Raw genomic sequence first — 20,998 nt, 5'->3', positions numbered from 1 at the left:
TACTTAAACAATGCTCACAATTTTCATTTGCAGCCAGCCACCTTGTCATTTTTGAGAGATGTGTTACTGATTATGAACATAATCGGTAGAATTTTTCGGAGCAATGATGTGGACTTTTCCGTGTTGGTTAACAGTCTAGAATCAACTATTAATTGCATGCAGGAAATGAAAAAGGAAGAAGGTCATGGCACTCATCTAAAGGAATTTTTAGAGTCTGCTCTTAATAATGGGTATTATCGAGTTCAAGATATCCCTAGAGTTCAAGAGTCCCTAGATAATGTTATTAAACATTATTATAGGCCAGATTCTACTTCAGTTTTGGGTGTTTCAGCAGAAGAGTTAAAGCATGAGCACCTTGAAGTAGAGTGTTTTTATGCACACTACAGAGAATTCAAATTTAAACAGTTTGCCAATTTGTTATTTTCATCATGTTTAGATGGTGAACTCTTATATTCAGGATTTACAACCCTGGCACAAATAGCTATAACTATACCTTTGTCAACGGCTGTTTGTGAAAGAGGATTTTCTACTCAAAATAGGATCAAATCAAATAGGAGAAATAGACTGAGGGAGAAACAACTGGAAAGTCTAGCGAGAATATCTGAACAAGGCCCGGATTTCAAAGAACAAAGGGGAAATGTTTTTTATGATTTTAATTTTGAAAGAGCAGTAACCTTGTGGAAAAATCAGAGGAAAAGATTAGAATTGTAATGTAACCAAGGAAAAATGTTTTTTGTGACTTAAATTTTGAAAGAATTGTGATATTGTAAGGAAATTAGGGAAAAAAGAGATAAAAATTGTAATGTAACCAAGAATAAATGTTTTTGGTAACTTTAATTTTGAAAGAGTTTTGATATTGTAAGAAAATCAGCTGTAACATTGTGGAAAAATCAAAGGAAAAGGATATTAAAATTTTAATGTAACCAAGAATAAATGTTTTTGGTATCTTTAATTTTGAAAGAGTTTTAATATTGTAAGAAAATCAGCTGTAACACTGTGGAAAAATCAAAGGAAAAGGATATTAAATTTGTAATATTAAATAAATATTTCATTTAGAATGTTTAATGTAAAATAAATTCTTTTATTTATAATGTTTAATATTTTCTACTAATACTTAATATATGCTATAATTGTCAAAAACCAAAATAGCATCCTCATTTTTTTCTATTTCATTTTGTCCATTAAAAAAGTTTTTTTTTTTTTTTTTTTTTTTTTTTTTAAATAGAAAATTTGTCTCTGTATATGTAGTTTATCCTATTTGCATATTTCACTCCTAAAAAAGTCAAGGAGTATTTTTACTCCTCCAAAAAAATCCTAGGAATAACACTGCTTCAGCCTACTGCATTTTTACATGCATTATAGGCAAAGATGCTTCATAAGCTACAATTTTATGACAAAAAATTATCCTTCTGCCAATTTGATCATTTACTACCATTCAAACAATGCAACTTATGTATACTGGGCTCTTTATCTTCAATGAGGCACAGTGACTACTGCTGGCAGACAACCAAACACTATTTTTAACATTCCATTACAGAATTCTATTTATACATCTAAAATAACAGATCTAATATAACTGCTTAGCCTATACATGCATTAACAATCAGATATTTAATCATTTGCATATCATACCCTGCTTTGTATTTCCAGTAAGTTTCAGTTTATTTGCTTGATTGATTCATGGTGCAGCAAATTTTACAAGTAGGAATGCATTTTCTGAATGGTACTTCTTGATTATCTGCACTCCTTACCAAAAAACTAAAGCTATTTCGAAAGTATTAGAAGTCATTGACTTTGGAAAGCATTTGTGAACTTGCTCACAAGTAATTTTTTGCCAAGTTAATGTGCAAAAGGCAACAATCCTTTCCAAAAATGCAGCTTGCTAAAAAATCCCATATAACAGCAATCAATTGATAAAATTAAAAGGCAACATGCATCAAAAATAAAACATACCTATGCACAAAAAAGAATGATTTTTTAAGATATCAGTCTTTTTTTGCTGTTCCTATCCCCTACACAGCAATCTATTTTCAATTGATAAACAAACTTGACTCCATAGAACTTCCACTCTGTGCACTGATCAAAACAGATATCTGCTATGCACATAACTGAGTTGCCACATAAATACTTTTTGGCCACTTCTTAAGCTGCCACATAACTATGTTTGTGACATGTTGCTTTATCTCATGAATACTTTTTCACAACTTTTAGCAAGGGTGCATATAATCAAAGAGTACCTTCTAAACTAATGACATTCTCATTCAGCAGTTAAAATATAATTTAATCACGTACTCAAATAAATTTACAAATTAAATAGCACATACCTAAAAAGATCATTTTTATCATCCAAAGACAGGACATTAAAATTATCTGAAAATAAAATTACATAAAAAATAATATTTATGGGATAATCAATAAAAAGTCAATTTCAAATTTTCAGGAAATGAGGAAAAGCACAATATGCAATGTATATTTTTATTTTATAAAAATTACACTCATTATATTTCAGAAATGGTAAATCCAAAAAATAACTAGCAAATCCTACCTCAATTACATAATGTTATAAATGTTTCAAAAAGTAAACTATAAAGAAATAAAGCAATATTCATACATTTTACAAATGGATTTGATAATGCATCATGTAAGCATATACTATGTGGATGTATAATTGCAGCTACATAAATTGCAGAATTTAAGAGAAGTATAATACTTTACATAAATGAAAAGAAAATAAAGTTGCACACATTTTTCAAATAAAAAGGTTGTATAAGGCAAATGGTTTGGAATATAAGATCTACTTTATTATATTAAAAAAATTTTTTTTAATTAGCTACTGGGGATTTGATTAGCTTAGTACGCACCTTTGGCTCTACTGTGCAAGCTTTTAGTTTTGATAATTGCAGATGGATTCAATGCTCATTACAACTACGTTAACCACTGAAACGAAAACTAGTGCAGCAAAGAATTCGCAATAAATTCAGTCAAAAATGAGTGATCTGCAAGTAAAGCCCATATATGTTTTCAAAGATGGCTGAATATTAATCTACAGTGATAAACATTCTGAGAGTTACTAAACTGGCAAAAAGTACTAAAGGCAAAAAGTCAAATATGACAGTCAGTCTTGCTATTCTGTTAGTGCCCTGTAATACCAAAATTCATCCCTAAATACGAAAACAGAATCCTCTATTTATTACTTTTAACAAAATTATACTAATGTTCACTCTGATTTCATTCTCTCTCTCACACACAAAATAATAATAATAAATAAAAAACTAAAATTGCTAAAGCCTGATGAAAGTGATAAAAATGAATAATTTACTCACCATGATTGCCTCTAATATCCAGCCATGTAGTATTAACAGTTACACCAGTTTCATATAAAGTTTGTTGATACATTCGCCATTCTTCAATATACTGACGTGAACCTAACATATCATGAGTCCTTGCATCAACTAAATCGCCTGAAATTTTTTTTTAATATTTGAGAATTTTTTGTAGAAATAATAAATTAGAAAACTTTAAATAATTCATTAGTATAAATAAATGTTATAATACGTATTCTGATGCATTTGAAAGGAAATGCCCTGAATATGTTTAAAAAATTTTGTTGAAGCAATTAATAAACAGACAATATGCATCAAAAGAAACTCGATAAATGACAAAATAAAAAGGTGTTTTTTTATGGGCAAAAATCAATTTTCCACACAATAATTATAAACAAAGTAACCCACTTTTAATATAAAAAATAAAATAAAAACTATTTTATGTAATTAACTTTTTTTAATGAGAAATATTTCATTTGGACTTAAATTTGAACATATATGTTCTAAAAAATCATCACTCCAGTAGAATATTAAATCAAAGGTAAATTCACTAATATTTTTTGTTATCCATTTCTAATGTTTTTATACATTTATACAGAAAATGATTATTCATAATTTTACATATGTATTTTGAGGAGATCTGAACCACTGCTTTAATCTAAGTAATATGTCATATCTAATTATTAATGCATGGTTGAACTAAATAAGAATGAAAACAAATTTAATAACTGCAAGATGATTTCTTTTTTAATGGAGCTGTTGTCATTTCTTTTGATAGATGCAAGGTTTTTTTTTTTTTTTTTTTTTTTTTTTTTTTTAACTGATTTATAATGATTTACAAAGTTTTTTACATAGAAAATCCACTTTTGTTATCAGATCAGGTGTAGCGGTTTATTGCTTTACTTGTTTGAAATTGATTATAGCAAGATTTTACTGTATTACAAAAAAAGCATTGCATTTTACTGTAATATTACACAGATGATGTCAATTTAATTCAGAAATGCAAATATTTTGTTTGCTTAATCAATAATAGTAAACAAATAACAAAACGATTTGGTAATAAATAACAAAAAGATTTGGTATTTGTTGGCAACAGCAACGAGAGAAGAATATCTATGCCAGTTGGTCATGTTACAGAAATATATCTTGGAAAAAGGTCATGAAGTACCTTTTGTTTAAATAAAAACTGCAACAAATGAACTTAAAGACCTGTGAAACTTGTTTAACCCCCCTCAAACTCAACAGACTGATCTTTTTAACTGACTTGACTATAAACAGAAAAGCTCTACCACTGAGTATGACAATGATAGAAACTATCAAACAAAGTCCAGATACAAAACTCTAAAATCTGTTACATATTTTTAATTAATATACCAATTTTTTGTCTTTTTCAGCAGTTTTACAGAAGTTTAATTCTCTTAGTTACTGCAATTTGAACATCATACCCCAATTTGGTAAGAAAATGTTTAAGATGTATAATTCTATCTACTCCTTAGTAAATACTACTTTAGTGTATTTATTAATGTTTTTCATTTAATTGTAAATTTTTTGTATTTGTATTATTGAATTGACTGTTGTTTTGATTTCTCTACTCACTGATATAAAATCAAAAGGTGGAAAGAGATGTCGGAAGCATGAAAGTTTTCCTTTGTCGATCAGCAACAGGGCAGTTGCATAGAATCAAGACTTTAATGAGAGTGATCGAATATGTTCCATCCCTCCTTTCAATTGACCTAATACCAACAGATTTTAAAATATCAGCTTCAAAAACAATGTCTAATACAGAAACTGTAAAACTCGAAAATACCTGAATTGATTTTGACTTTTAGATACTAAAAAAAAAATAGAACAAGTTGCAGCTTACAATAGTTTCAAATTTATGTACTGTAGAAACATAATTTCCTGAATATAAAGTGGGAAGAATAAGAATTATACACTCTATTAGCAAAAAGATATATATATGCAGAAAAAATTTAGGCCACAACTATGAAACGGGGCATGCAAATGGGGTTTGGCAAGTTGTATAAATGATTAAACTTGCAGCACCAATCAGCATTGTGCAACAACACAATGCATGTCTGGAGTCAGCAGCTGGTAAAATGTAAAAGGGCAGGTGCAGTGAGTGGCGAGCATTTAGTCACACTGACAGTTTGTATACAGGACATTGTAATGAAAGATGCCTCTGATACATACTTAATGGCATTGTGAAGCAAAACTTTGAGAGAGGTTGCATCATAGGGCTAAAAGAGGTTGATTGGTCAAACAGCCGGATCAGCCGATATATTGATTGAAGCAGTATGGTTGTTGTCAGTTGTTGGAACCAGTCGCTCAGCGAAGGCATAGCAGGCGCCACAGGGGCTTGGGACGTACCCAGTGCACCAATGTAAGAGACGATAGCGCAATTAGAAGAGCTGACATGTCTGCACCCACAGTTACGCTATCATAAATTCAACACCATTTGCTGATGTACAGGGATCCAGGGATACGATGGCAGATGATTAGGCACTGTTGGGCTCAGATCTTCACATCCATTAAGACACTTGCCACTGACACTCCACCATAAGCTTTGTCATCTTGCATGGTGCTGCTCTTGCTCAAGCTGGACAGTATGCAATTAAAGAAATGTGATCTTCAGAGATGGATCACTCTTTTCTCTCAATGCTGATGACCGATGCACACATGTTTAGAGGAGAGATAAGCAGTCCAATGTACCATATGTTACCACGTGACACACAGCAGAACACAGGGTATGACAGTCTAGGAAGTGATCAGCTGGGGCATCCATTCACCATTAGCTGCAAGGTACTCTGACTGCTCGCAGGTACATTATGACAACATTTTGCAACTGATCGCACTGCCTATGCTAGTAAGTTGTCCAGCAGAACAACACTCAGCCACATTACAGCACAACTTTCCTAACAATGTCTTCAATGTGTTAATGTCCTCAACTAGCCTGCCAGGTCTCCAGACATAACACCTATCAAATATGTTTGGGACATGTTGGGCAAGCAAATTCAGCCATGAACATCCAAACTTGTGACCAGCTGCTCCATTTGTGACACAATCTAACACAGATTGAGATAACTGGCAACTTAATAGACTCCATGCCCAACCAAATATTGGCTTGTATAGCTGCCAGGGATGGCTTTACCAGTCAATGATTTTCACATTCTTTGTACTACTACTCATAAATTAAATGCTTTTGACATCCCAGTTTTTAATAATTTTTTTACCTACTTGAACACTACACTACTGCTGAATTTTGTAGTTACGGCTCAGTTCTTTCTGGGCGCACATATTTTTTTGCAACACAGTATACAATTACATTACAGTCAAAAGTCGTTAATTCGGACACCCATAATCCGGAATGATCTATAATCCGGACCTCAAAGCTAAAATCTTTCTGCGCATGCGCCGCATTGACGCATGCGCATAGGCGTTTTACTCGTGCGCACAAGACATTTACCACTGCGCATATGCGTCTGCGCAAGTGCAGAATACGTTTTCGCGTGCGCGTTTAATATATAACGGTATAAGCTAAAATTATCTAATTATCTATTTCAATTAATGTTGATGATTGCGTTGTTCTTTAATCTTCGAATTGGATCCGGCTTATTATTTTTTGCAGACTGTAAGAGCAATTTTCTAAAAGTAAGCTTGAACTTTCGATTATGTCAAATAGAATTTCCGATGCTGGAGCTCCCAAAGGATCTAGAAAACAAAAGTATGTTTCGATGTCCATCAAACAAAAAACGAATTGCTACAAAAAATGGATAAAGGCATATTCTTTGTTTATCTAACCATTCCGAAATCTGTTTATCAATTTCACGCTGCTCTGAGCGGGGGGGGGGGGGGCGTCGCGGCGCGCAATGAACTGGAAGTTGATTTGTCAACACTATCGTTATCTTCAGGGCAGATGTTTTTATTTTATTCGGCTTATAATTCCTTACTAAATGTAGTATTTAATTTCGGTGTACTCCGTCTTTGATATGATTTAAATCAAATTCCTCGTCATTATAAATATCACGAATACAAATCAAATAGTTTTCTGGTTGCAATTTTCTAATTTCGGCTATGCGTAAGGTATGCTTTACGCATCCGCACGTTGAAAGAAATGTTTAATAAAGTAAACAAATAAATATTAGGCTTCTTTTTTGGTAAATTTTGATACCCTTTAGATCATAATTGCTCATTATTTTATAAATTACGGTTTCATATTTTTAATTTTATAATTTCTGCATGCCATCTTACCAGATTTAAACTGATGATCTATAATCCGGAAAAATCGATAATCCGGAATCGCCGAAGTCCCGACGAGTCCGGATTAAAGACTTTTGACTGTATAACATACATTAATGTGAAATTTCCATTAATCTACTTCAAATGATTCTTTTCCGATGAAACCTTTAAGAACTTTTAAAATCATATAAATACAGACTTGCGTTTTTTGAACTTTCTCGAATTCTAACATTCAGCTTCTGTCATGAAGTCTGGCCACCTCTGTTATATATCAAATAAACGAAAGAAATACCAGAAGCTGATTCAGTTATATATGTTTTTTTTCGTGGCCTAGCATGTATATAACCAAATTACACTAGTAATTTCTTTAACCTTCTATAACTTCAATAGAAGCAAATTTCAAATAAAAATTAAAATATATATTCTATCATTAAGTTGTACATTTAATACATATAATTAAGTTAATAATGAAGTCAAAAAACCTGTTGCAAGAACAACTGAAGGTTGTATTACAGACACAGTTTCAGTACAAAATTTCTTCAAATCAGAGCCACGACTTTGATCTTGAAAAATACTTAAATGAAGATCAGATATCTGAAATTTAGAAAAATGATAATAAATTAACATGAAGATAATTGCATAAACTACGTATAAAATATTAATAATGCTTGAAAATTTATAACATTTATAATTCATAGTAATAAAATTTCAGATTTAATATTTCCCATTTAATTTACTTTAATTTCTAAGAATTTTGTAACCGGCACTTTGCTCTATTTGAATGATAAATATAATACCTATAATTTGCATAAAAGTACATCAATTCAACAACAAATTATTTTTTATATATAAGAGAATTGCAACTCAACAAATGAAGATTTAACAGATATTTCAGTTTAACAAATTTTTGCTTTTTTCCCAATGAAAGTTAAGCAAAAAATCCTAATCTGAAGAATAAGTAACCCTAGTTTCATTTTCTCTGTTCACAAACAACTTACAACCATCCTCATTTCAAGCACTGGTCTTGATTGGATTATTAAATTATGGCAAAGTGCATGAGGGCTATCTGCCTAAAGGTAGGGATGCCTCGTGGAGGACTTTCTAAGGGAAACTGGCTTGTATATATGTTACACATGGGAAAAACCACGAAAACACCCATAGCCAGCCTGTTCGCCACTGGTCTTGAAATCAAGTCACAATCCTGGAAATGCAGCAGGCTTGTAAGCTAATATCTTCAAACCATTAAGGAACAATATAAAAATGAAAATTATCTCAAGCTTAATGCAAAATATATATGTGAAAGGAAATGATACATTCATATTTTTTGAAAGGCAAAAGAAAGCTATTAATAGTCAGCAATGACTCTTTAGAAACTCTCTATTTATTATAAGCCTTCTGTTAAAAAGAATTATTTTATGAGAGCTACTGATACTTTGAAATTATCAGCAATATGTCATTCTGATCAAACCTGAACCATTCGAATATATGAGCCCATACTAAAAAATGGCAGGTTTTACTGCCTGACTTTTTTCTAAAATTCTCTAAACTGCATTCTCTAAAAGGTTATCATATACAGTGATAAGTAATGCCATAAAAATTTTTTCCCAGAACTTATTTGAATGGGAGGTTTCTGGTAGAAACTGTACTATTCAGCAATCTGCTGTACATACATACATGGCACATTTTACAAAGCTGGGTACAGTTTTTTGCCTGAAGTTCTATCTCACATAGGAGATGAAGGTTTGGTTTCATTTGTTTTGCTTGTTTAATTACGGCAAAACACTCAGGGGCTGTTTGCTTAGGGAGAGGGATCCTTTGTGGAGGTCTTTCTAAATGACACTGGCTTGTATAAGGCTACACATGGGGAAAACCATGAAAGCACCTACACAGTCAGCCCATTCGCCGGATTCGAACTCCATACCGAACTACCAGTGTTCAGCAACTTTACAGTTTGGATGCTCATGTGCCTAGGACAGAACATAGTTCTGGGAAGTGTTCAATCAATCGGGAATGCACAGTTGAGGAGAGCTAGCAAGTCTGTTAACAGTTTTAGAGACATCTCAGCAGAACTCAAGTTTGAACAAATATGTAAGAACTTTTTCATTCCCACTGATGTCTGAATCAGAAAATGCTTGCTGTTGCGTAAACCAAATAGGTTTAAGCAACAGTGTACCTTAGAGTAAAGTAAAATTAAACTTACCTTAGAGTAAAGTAAAATTAAAATGATACTTCTGTCTTTGGTAAGAAATGGAAATTGACGTGTTTCAGCCTCGGTGAGAACAAATTATCATCAATGCACATAAGTATTTCATTTAATGTCTATGGTTACTGGTCTGAACATGCACATGCAGTTTATGTTTCTTCAACTTTAAAAAAAATTCTCAATTTTTCATTGCTAAAATTTAATTACAATTTCCAACATTCCATCTTATGGAAATCAGTGAAATAACATTAAAAAAAAAAAAAAAGTTACAGCTTATTATCATCTGGAGTCCTATCTAGCAAAGTTTATGTTCAGGCATCATGTCAGACATGATAATATATTTGATGCATTAGCAGCAGCAGTTGCAGAATTATGACCATCAGAAAGTGTCTATTTAAAACAAATTTCTGGTATATTTCTAGATTTCATTTAAATTTAAATAAATTCCTTGTACAAAATTCATTTATTTAAATAAATTCTTTGTAAAACTTTACTAAATAAAAGGTAGTTTTTCATTATCCACATCCCCATAAAAAAGTTGTCAGCTTATTGGCAATTCTGAAACTGCCGGAAAACATTTTGTGTATCTTTAGGACACAAACTTAACTTTCCTGCTTGTAAATAATAATTATAAAAATAACAAGAAATTTTATGAGCACAAATGCAAATTTACACAGATAATTTTACAGCCACCGAATACTTGTCAGCAAAATGATGGTTAAACATAAAAACTGTAAATTCATGTTAACTCAAACATGCATGTGCCATGTCATAGGTACTTGCATAGGTTGGCTATTAGGCTAACCTTTGGAATATGGTAACAGGTAGTTTGGTGACATTTTGGTAAGGCGATAAAGGTTACTAGCTAGGACATTAGCAGTGTACATGTATAAAGTCAAGAGTGTATGCAATGCCATTTTTGTGCAATTCTGGGATGTTTTTTTTAAGTGAAAATAGGTCGACGTGTACATGGATACCGTGTATATGCAATTCTTAAAAATGCGGCAAGCAGTTTGCGATTCTGCACTTTCTCCCAATTTCGCACCTAATCTTCGTGATGATTAAGCACTTTTGTTCCATAAAAGTTCTAGCATAAGCGTAATTCGGATAGCAGATTGTTGGAAAAAAATGTTGAGTTAAAAAAAAAATGCCTTTACTTTGTGAAAACAAAATGGTGTTCAAACAAAAACTAGCAGGGTTAGCAAATTTTCGTTAAAAAATTGCCAAGTTACCATAATCCAAAGATTAACCCGCTATGATAGCATGAACATGCAAAATACACCAGAAACACAAGCAGTTTGCACAGAGTTGGATAAATTATTAAGCAAAATAAGCAAATACTTAGGACATCAAGAAAAGGGATGCCACATAAAGATCATCACTAATTCAAGGAAAGGTACACCACAAAAAAATTCCACTGCCAATTTTACTATGCAATGTTGAAGCTAAATTGAGACTGAGAAAGAAAACTTGGAGGGGGGCATAAGTATGTAATTCGTTACATTTGAGGGCACCAAAATCTTTTAAGTGCTTAAGGTCTTTAAAAGTCTTAACACAGCTTTGGGCCTGCGGATATCAGAGAGTAACCATATAAAATAAGTAAAAAAAAAAAAAAAAAATATTAAGTTGCTTTTTTATCTGTATATTAAATCAACTATATAATGTAGACATTGAATGAATTGACTGTATGTATTGGTAACTGAATATTTCTTAATGAGGCTGAAACAAGCCATTTCATCTATTTCTCAACATGATTTACTATATCACAGAAATTTTAAAGATAACTGGATTAAATACTTAGAAACTTTTTTTGGATTAAAAAAACAATTGAATTTTAAACTAATTTAACAAAAATGTTAGTACATAATCAGAAAATTATCACAGTTAAAATGGAAAATTTCAGTTTTAACATTAACTATAGCAGAAAGAATATTAAAGAATGTACTCTGAACTATGAAGAACATTCCTCAAAAAGAAATGCAGTACCAGAAGTAGAAGAAAAATTGTTGCAGTGAATTACAAAGACTTGGACCAGAACAGTACAGTGAATTGATTTATTTTAAAATAAAAAACTCAAATTAATGCTAAAGAATTCGATTCGCTAAGTTACATTTTCATGCTGGTTGTGATGGAAAAAAAAAATTATATACATATATCAATATATTATAATAACGACATTTTAAATAAAGAAGATAATCAGTAATTGCTATGGGTAACCAAAAAAATTGTCTGAATGAATGGTGAGACAACAAAAAAGGGCAAAATGAAATTTTGCTTGCAGTTCTTGAAAAAGTACTCTTTTTGCAACATCTTTACTGCTGATGAGACTAGCTTATATTTCCTAATATATGGTCAGATAAAATGCTGTAGAGGCCTTTTTTTTTAAGAAAAAAGGGGGGGAAGTCAAACAAAAATTCAAAATTTTTTAAACAGATTACAGTCAAAAGTCATTAATTCGGACACCCATAATCCGGAATGATCTATAATCCGGACCTCAAAGCTACAAACTTTCTGCGCATGCGTTGCACTCACACATGCGCACTGGCATTTACGAGAGCACGTAAGACCTTTACGGCTGCGAATATGTTTGTGTGCATGCACGTTTAATGTGTAACGGAGTTATCCGCTAAGCTAAAATTATCTAATTCAGTTAATGTTGCAGATTGCGTTGTTAATCTTCAAATTGGATTCGGTTTATTATTTTTTGCAGACTGTTAGAGCAATTTCATAAAAGTAAGCTTGAACTTTCGATTATGTCAAATAGAATTTCCGATATATATTTACTAATATGTAATTTGTATCTACAAAGCGAAAGTATGTTTTGAAATCCGAAATCTGTTTATTAATTTCACGCCACGGATTGGAAGTTGATCTGTCAGCACTATCCTTATCTTCAGGGCAGATGTTTTTATTTTATTTGGCTTATAATTCCTTACTAAGTGTAGTATTTCATCTCGATGTACTCCGTCTTTGATATGATTTAAATCAAGTTCCTCGTGATTATAATTCGCTTCCGATAGTGTAGAAAGTGACCCAGAGGTTATTGAAAACGAAAACATTTCGATTGACAAATTAGTCGGTATTCTCAACACAGCAATTATAGGACTTGAACAGCGGAACTTTGTAACTAAACAAGAAATTATGTCTGTTTAATAGAATTAAAGAGAAAGTATTACCACAAGAAACGAAGCAACTTACATTGAAAGAAATGTTTAATAAAGTAAACAAATAAATATTAAGCTTTTTCTTTTTGTAAATTTTGATACCCTTTAGATCATAATTGTTCTTTATTTCATAAATTACGGTTTCATATTTTTAATTTTGTAATTTCTGCATGCCATCTTACCAGATTTAAACTGATGATCTATAATCCGGAAAAATCGATAATCCGGAATAGCCGAAGTCCCGACGAGTCCAGATTAATGACTTTTGACAGTAGTAGTCAAAACAGTTTTGCTATAGCATAGACTTCTAGAGGCACATGCCATGTACATGGATCAGAGAAAATACAGTACAAAGTCCATAATCCGGACTCATCGGGACTTCGGCGATTCCGGATTAGGGGTTTTTCCAGATTATAGATCATCAATTTAAATCTGGTAAGATGGCATACAGAAATTATACAATTAAAAATATGAAACCATAATTTATGAAATAGAGGAATTACGATCTAAAGGGTATCAAAATTTATATAAAAAAAGCTTAATATTTACTTGTTTACTTTAGTAAACATTTCTTTCAATGTAAGTTGTTTCGCTTTTTGTGCTAATACTTTCTCTTTAATTCTATAAACAGACATAATTTCTTGTTCAGTTACAAAGTTCCACTGTTCAAGTTCTGTAATTGCTGTGTCGAGAATACCGACTAACTTGTCAATCGAAATTTTTTCATTTTCAATAACATTCTCTGTTACTATCTTCACTATCAGAAGCGTGCATGAGTAAACTCTTTACTGGCTTTACGTACATGTGTAGCGGACGTGCGCATCAAATGCGCATGCGTAAGTTTGTGGCTTTAAGGTCCAGATTATAGATTATTCCGAATAATGGACATCCGGATTACAGACTTTGTACTGTAATATAACCAAAGAAACTTCTCTTTTAGGAGCTTTGAGTAAAAATTATGCATATTTATTTCTATTGGTAAAAACAATTTCATATGGAATTTCAGCTTGAAAAAAGAAAGCAGTATACTCCATATTTCACATAGAAGGAATAAACCTGTTTTTTAAAAGAATTAATAACTTTAAACAAAAAAAAATCAAGTAATGCATTTCTAATAGCTCCCTCAGAAAGTAATATAATAAAAATGCAAGGAAATGATTCAGTTAAAGTATACATGTGCAAAAAATAACTAAGTTTTTCAAAAGTTGTTGCACCTTAGATCAATATCTGTCAACATATTTTTTCAAGTGCCTGCAATTAGATTTAAAAAAAGATTTATATGAATAATTAATTACTTTGCCAAATTTATTCCTAATTTAACTACTATTAATGCACTGGAATAAAAAATGTCAAAAAGGTTTTGAAAAGCTTAAAGAACTAACTGTAAAAGCACCTGTATTAAAATTCAGTAACATGAATAAGGATGCAACTCTTTCAGTACATACCAGTTCTGATGGATTAGGCACTGTGTTCCTACAAGAAAATCAACCAATTGTTTATGCTTTCAGAGCTTTAATGAAAAGTCAGAAAAATTATGCTCGGATAGAAAAGGAACTTTTAGCTATATTTTTGGATATCCTAAATTTCACTAACACATATATATGGCAAACAAATTGCAGTTGAAACTGATCATCAACCATTAGAAAGCATAACTTTTCAAGGCACCTCAGTGATTATGAAGAATGGGGTAGAGTAGACTTTAAGGTACCCCTTGTATTATGGCAAAGTTATTGTTTGATTTATCGCCAAGTTGTTGATTCGGTTGATCTTTAGATTATGGTAACTTGGCGATTTTTTGGCGAAAATTTGGCGACCAACTCTCCTACAGCAACCCTCTATTTTTTTTTCCCCGCCGCCATTTTGTCTTCACGAAGTAAAGACATGTTTCTTTTCTTTTTATCTACTGAACACTTCTTCCAACAATCTACTAGCCAAATTACACTTATGCTAGAAATTTTATTTAACAAAACTGCTTAATCATGACAAATATTCACTGCAAAATTGGGAAAAAGTGCACAATACCATACTCCTTACGCGTTTTTCAAAATAACACATACACATAAACCATGTACATGTCGACTTATTTTTACTTAAAAAAACATCCTAGAATTACACAAAAATGGCATTGCGCACACTCTTCACTATATCCATGTACACTGCTTTTTTCTCATAAATTAGAAAAATTTCACAAAAATACATGACAATTTTCTGAATCTTTAAGCCTGGTAAAAAGAACATATATGAAATTACCTGATCGCGAAAAAGTATATACCCTTTCCAAATATGAACATTTCCACATATAAAATAAATAAAATATCCAAAAACTTTTACCTCTAAATCATCTATTATATTATAAACGTCACCAACGAATTCATACGGCAAGCATTACAAATACTTAGTGTCAAATATTTAAATTATTTCCATGCATGTTTACTTCAACTAAAACGTATACCAAATTCCTACAAACATAAAATTCACAAAATAACTATCATTTAATTAAAATATAATTAAATTCAAAAACACTACTTAAAATATAAATAAGCACATACATTAAATTAATAAAAATTAGCTTACAATCCTAATTACTTTAAACTAAATCATTGCTAATAACAATTTTCCCAATAATACCAAATTACTTTACTTCCACCTTACATTTAGAACAATACATAAAAATAATATCCTCAAATAATTAAAAATACTAACTTACCTAATTTTTTCAGAATCTTGATTATGTGTCCTATAAACTTTTCTTATTTATCCGCTAAATAAAAAGCAAGCGTATGTGCGCCTGTTTCAGGATCTTTAAAATCATACTTATAGTTCACAGCAAGGTACCAGGTAAAATAAATAACTTAATAAAACATCTTTACTTCTATCTCGCACAACCTTAAAGAAACACTTATTACTACCCCTTTCAATCCCACTAAATACCCATTTCGAATTCACTTTAGTTAGGGCCATGGGATCCAAAAATTAGCGAACACTGTTTCACACAACACACAATAAAGCCAAATACAAAATTTCCAGATTTTTCCATGATTTCTCCCCTTTTCCGATTAAAGAACCGTAATTCGTCCATTAATATCACATGACATATCCCATGATCTCTCATTTCCCTCACACAAAATAATGTGTAATCGGAACTGAGTACTGCTCACATTATTACCAAAGTCCCAGGTAGTAACCTTTATCACCTCCAAAATGTCGCCAAACTACCAGTTACCATATTCTAAAGATCAGCTGTTGATTCATTTATGGTAGCCTGAGTAGTTGAATGTTATGGAAACCCTATTGAGACGTAATCGGGTGCATGATTCTGAGAAATTTTGAATCATGGGATGTTTTGTAAGCGTTTTTGTGGTGTGTGTTAAAACTGTTTAGATGGACTTGAATGGGTTTGTAGGAAGAAAGGTTCAGATGGTCACTATGTGAAGCGTTCGATCAGAAAGAGTACCTAGTTTGAAAAAAGTCATTTGAGTATGATTCATATTTTGATTTTTACGTGGTTCTGGGTGTACGAAGCGAATTCGAAAATCATGGTAAATAAATATTTGCTTTTGGTAGTGCTTAAATGTATAACATGTTTTTCCTTTTTTTTTTAATGTTATTTTATTGTTTGGTTTAAAATGTATTTTATTGAGATTATGTACTTTTTGTTGGCCTATATTGTAGAATTTGGTGCTCCTTTGACTTTTAAGGGAAAATATATCGAGGTGTACATGGACAAAGTAAAGGGAGTGCTCAATGCACGTTTGTGCAATTCTGGGATTTTTTTTAAGTGAAAATAGGTCGACGTGTACATGGATAAAGTTAAAAGAGTGCACAATGCCATTTTTGTGCAATTCGGGAGGATTTTTTTTAAAGTGAAAATAGGTCGACGTGTACATGGATAAAGTCAAAGGAGTGTGCAATGCCATTTTTCTGCAATTCGGGGGGGGGGGGTTAAGTGAAAATAAGTCGATGTGTACATGGATACCGAGTTTGTGCAATTGTTTGTCTTGTTATTTTGGCTTTGTGTAGCGGCGCAAAAATCGCCGCTTCGCAAGCCAAAGTAACGATTCAAAGAATTGCACAAAATCAGTATCCATGTACCGCCAAAAATCGCCAAGTTTCGCCAAGGGGTACCCTAAACTATACTTTTACCAAAGAATGCTGACAATTTTACAAAAGTATGATCAATATGCAAGTTGCAAAAACGATAGTGACTTATAGTACATACTTTAAGTAATGCATATTTCGATACAACAGAAGAGGATAATGATAAAGATACAAAAATTTACACATTGATTCCAGCACCTGATGACAAAATTGAGGAATTAAAAAAGAAAATGAATGTGATGCTTCTCTACAGTGTTTAAATAAATATATTCTGGGACACTAGGACGAAAGGAAACATTGGTTAGCCTATATTTTATTTAGGCAGTGGCGTAAATAAGGGTATGCAAGGAATGCAGTCGCATAGGGGGCCGAAGGCTTAGGGGGCCCATGAATGTCCTGCTGAACTACATTTACATATTTAAACTTAAAGCAAGTATAAAAATCATGTATTCGAGTAGTTTAGTGTACCAAAAAGTTTTCTTAAAAGAAAGGGGGGACTTTCCCATACTTATCTTCTACAAAAAATGTATGTTCAAATAGTTATCTTTAAGAAATTTATGATAAATATGTTTTATATTTAACAAATGTATAATTTACATTATATTGTAAAAGTTCTTATTTATGACTTGTATATAAGTCATGTTCGTAAGTTCAGTTGATCACAGAGTGCTATATATTAGCGTCATTTCTTTTTTGTACGTTTACCTATCATGTTGTCTGGGAGTTTCGTTACTAGTTATTTACTAGCTTGCTAAATTAAGCCAAAAAAAAAAAAAAAAAAAAACTTGGATTGGCACAGATTTTATATAGAAACTCGAAATATACTTGCATGTAAAACCCACAGGATTTTATTTAGAAATCTCCGCAAATCTAGACTTTCTTCACTCCCCCCTTTTTAAGCACAGTAAATTTATTTGGGAAGAGCAGGAAAATGTTTTGCACAGGGGCCCAAGAGTTCTAGCTACGCCAGTGATTTTAGGGTGCCCCTTGGTTTCAGCTGTTGTTTCATTTATGGTAACCTGAGTAGTTAATGTTATGGAAACCCTATTATGATATGATTGGTTGTTTCACTGCAGTGAATTTGACTGATGGGAAAATATTTGTAAGTGCTTATTTCTGCACTGGATGTCAGTTAGGAAGTACGTAGCATATTGTGTGCTTAGCATCGTAAAATGCCTGCTGATGGTAAACTGGGTGTTTTGTGGTATAGAACAAGAGTGGAAGCTGGTGTGTGTGTGTATTTTTTTTTTTTTTTTTTTTTTTTTTGCAAAGTGGTTGAGGACAGAAGAAAAGAAATTTTGTTGGATGTTATTCAACGGAATTATAAGTGTACTGTTTGCATGAAAGAAATGCGTATTATCGTCAAACGTAAAGATTGTTCAGATGGCTTTGAATGCATTTGTCGCAAGAAAGGTTCAAATGCTCACCAAAGTGGATATTTCTTTTGTGTAGTGTGTAGATGCGATAAGATGTATTTCCTTTTTTATGTTATTTCATTGTTTGATTTAAAATGCAGTTTACTGAGTTTATATATATTTTGTTTGGCTGTAGTGTAGAGTTGGGTGTTCCTTCGATTTTTAAGTGATAACAAATCGATGTGTACATAGACAAAGTTAAGAGTGTAATGCCGAGTTTGTACAATTCTCTGATGTTTTTTGAAGTGAAAACAGATCGATGTGTACACGGACGCTGAGTTTGTGCGATTCTTTGACTTGTTATTTTGCTTTTGTGTAGCGGCATTCTTGAAATTAAGCCTTGCTGGCAAATCACCAATTTTCGCCAAGGGGTACCCTTAAATATATTTCTACCAGAAACATTAACTAGAACCTCAAGTCAAAGTAATTTGTGACTATAGAGATGAGCTAACAATGGAAACTAACTTATTTATCAAAGAAGGAAGGGCAATTATCCATTTATCTATACAAAAACAGATATTAAATTTAATACATGACAGTCACTTTAGTAAAGAAAAAAGTAAGGAAACAGAGATGTTTCGCTTTGGTCACTTATGAACAAGCAGATAGAAGATAAACTTTCAAAATGTACGAATATCAAATATATGAATATCAAATAAGTTGGAACAGACTTATGTGAGATTAACAAAGATGTATACTTATTAATTGTAGATTACTATTCCAACATTTTTTTTAAATCACCAGGTACTTGAAGTCAAACAATGATCAGTTATATGAAATCTCATTTTGCAAATTATGGCATGTAATTGATCATGATATCTGATAGTGGACCTCAATTTGCAAGTAGAGAATTAGCCAAGAAATACCAATATATAACGAGCAATCCATACCATCCAAAGTTGAATGGATTAGCAAAGCATTCAATACACACTCTGAAGAAACTGTTGAAGAAAGCTCGAGCTGATGTGTTGATCCTTACTTAGCACTGTTAGCTCATAGGGATACTCCAGCTAATGAGATGTTAGGATCATCTGCTCAACAATTTACAAGTAGAAGAAGAAAGATAATTCTTTCTACATCATAAGAATTACTGAAACTTCAAGTTGAGGAAAATGTAAAAGAAAAAATCAACCACAAAAGAATTAAACAGAAGTCATGTTATCATCATCATACAAAAACTTTGCTGTCATTATGAAAAGAAGATTATGTTACGATATATCAAGATAATCACTAGAAAACAGCAGTTGTAGAAGAAGCATATATACTGAGGTTAAAAGGAAAACTATTAAGAAAAAATAAAAAAAAGACATTAGAGACACTAAAGAAAACAGTTGAACTGTTGTAGACAATATACAGGAACAGAAGAAGGAGTAACCATTCCAAATCTACTCAAGCGCAAAGTTTAGAAGATCAACTACCAAATTTTGCAAACTCAGAAAAGGGACAGTGACTAAAGAACTAGAAGTGGGAAAGTGATTAAAATGCTGGCCAGGTATCTGGACTAACGTTGGACTCTTTAAAATATATATATATATATATAACATTTAGTATTAACAGAACTATACCAATATTGAAGTTATCTGTAATATTTAATATTTTATGCTTAATAAATAAAACAGTTTAGACAATTAAAAGAGTAATTTCTAACTTATAAAATTACAATACCTGAAATACATTAAAATGTGCATAATTAATAGAAAACTGAGTTGTTATTTAATGAGTTCCAAAAAAATACCCAGTACACTGAATAAATGTGCGTTTTAATAGACTGATATTTTTATAATATTCATTAATTCACATTATGAATTTAAAATCATAATGATAAAAAAATGGATTTTAAAAAATCAAGTTTTAATTAAAAAAACACAAACAAGCCACAAAAAAAGACATTAATTATGTTAATTTAAAAGACCTGTGCTTTGAGTTTCATAACAAAAATTATTTACTTGTAAAAACCACATCAAATGGTGACGTCGAGAATCTGGATATAAATCATCTTGAAATTCACGTTTAATATCATCATATTCAAGTTCATTATCAACATTAACAATATTTTGAAGTTTCGCAACAAGTGTTGAAATTACGGCTAGTGTTGCTAATGCGAAAAGAGTAATTTTTGATAATGACATTGGTGTATTAATATGTAATCACTTGAATTTTTAAACACTATAGTCAATAGTTTATTGTATTGTTGACAGACTGCAGAAGCGGTTAGTTTGTAGTTGCCATTAGAAATTTGCTTTCAGTATAAAATATTTCATGTGGCGTGGAGACGCACCGTGAAATTTTTCTTAATGTCATGCGTTCTCCTAATAATTAAAATTCATATTTCAGAGTTATTTTGCTTCATTAATTATCATTTCTTTTGTGTGTATATTTCAAAATTAGCCTGTGTTACGTAATTCAGTTCTTAGACCCATTTCTTTCTAATTTAAACAATTCTATAAAATCTATTTCTATGACTGAATACATGAATTTTTCAGGTCTATGAGGTCTAATTTTTTAACTATGAGGTCAAAAAGTCTGGACTTACATTTTTATCTTTTAACCGATATT

General features: G+C 31.6%; 1 protein-coding gene across 1 annotated transcript in view; it reads right to left on the bottom strand.

The window, feature by feature from the left end:
* The window catches only part of LOC118192581 (transmembrane protein 62-like), a 98,376-nt gene extending 77,737 nt beyond the window's left edge, over positions 1–20,639 (bottom strand). Inside the window, exons 1-4 of the mRNA XM_035363578.2 lie at positions 20,389–20,639; positions 8,045–8,156; positions 3,324–3,461; positions 2,325–2,370 (exon numbers count right to left, since the gene is read on the bottom strand). Coding sequence (XP_035219469.1) covers positions 2,325–2,370; positions 3,324–3,461; positions 8,045–8,156; positions 20,389–20,571 — 479 coding nt within the window. The 5' untranslated portion in view covers positions 20,572–20,639. The remainder of the gene's footprint in view (positions 1–2,324; positions 2,371–3,323; positions 3,462–8,044; positions 8,157–20,388) is intronic.
* Positions 20,640–20,998: the final 359 nt, after the last annotated feature.

This window comes from Stegodyphus dumicola, chromosome 4, assembly GCF_044657685.1.
Source record: "Stegodyphus dumicola isolate Sdum_Otavi_A_Nest chromosome 4, ASM4465768v1".
NCBI classification, from domain to species: Eukaryota; Metazoa; Arthropoda; class Arachnida; order Araneae; family Eresidae; genus Stegodyphus; species Stegodyphus dumicola.
Note: the sequence above shows the minus strand (reverse complement) of the source record. Positions and strands in the feature narration are given on the sequence as shown.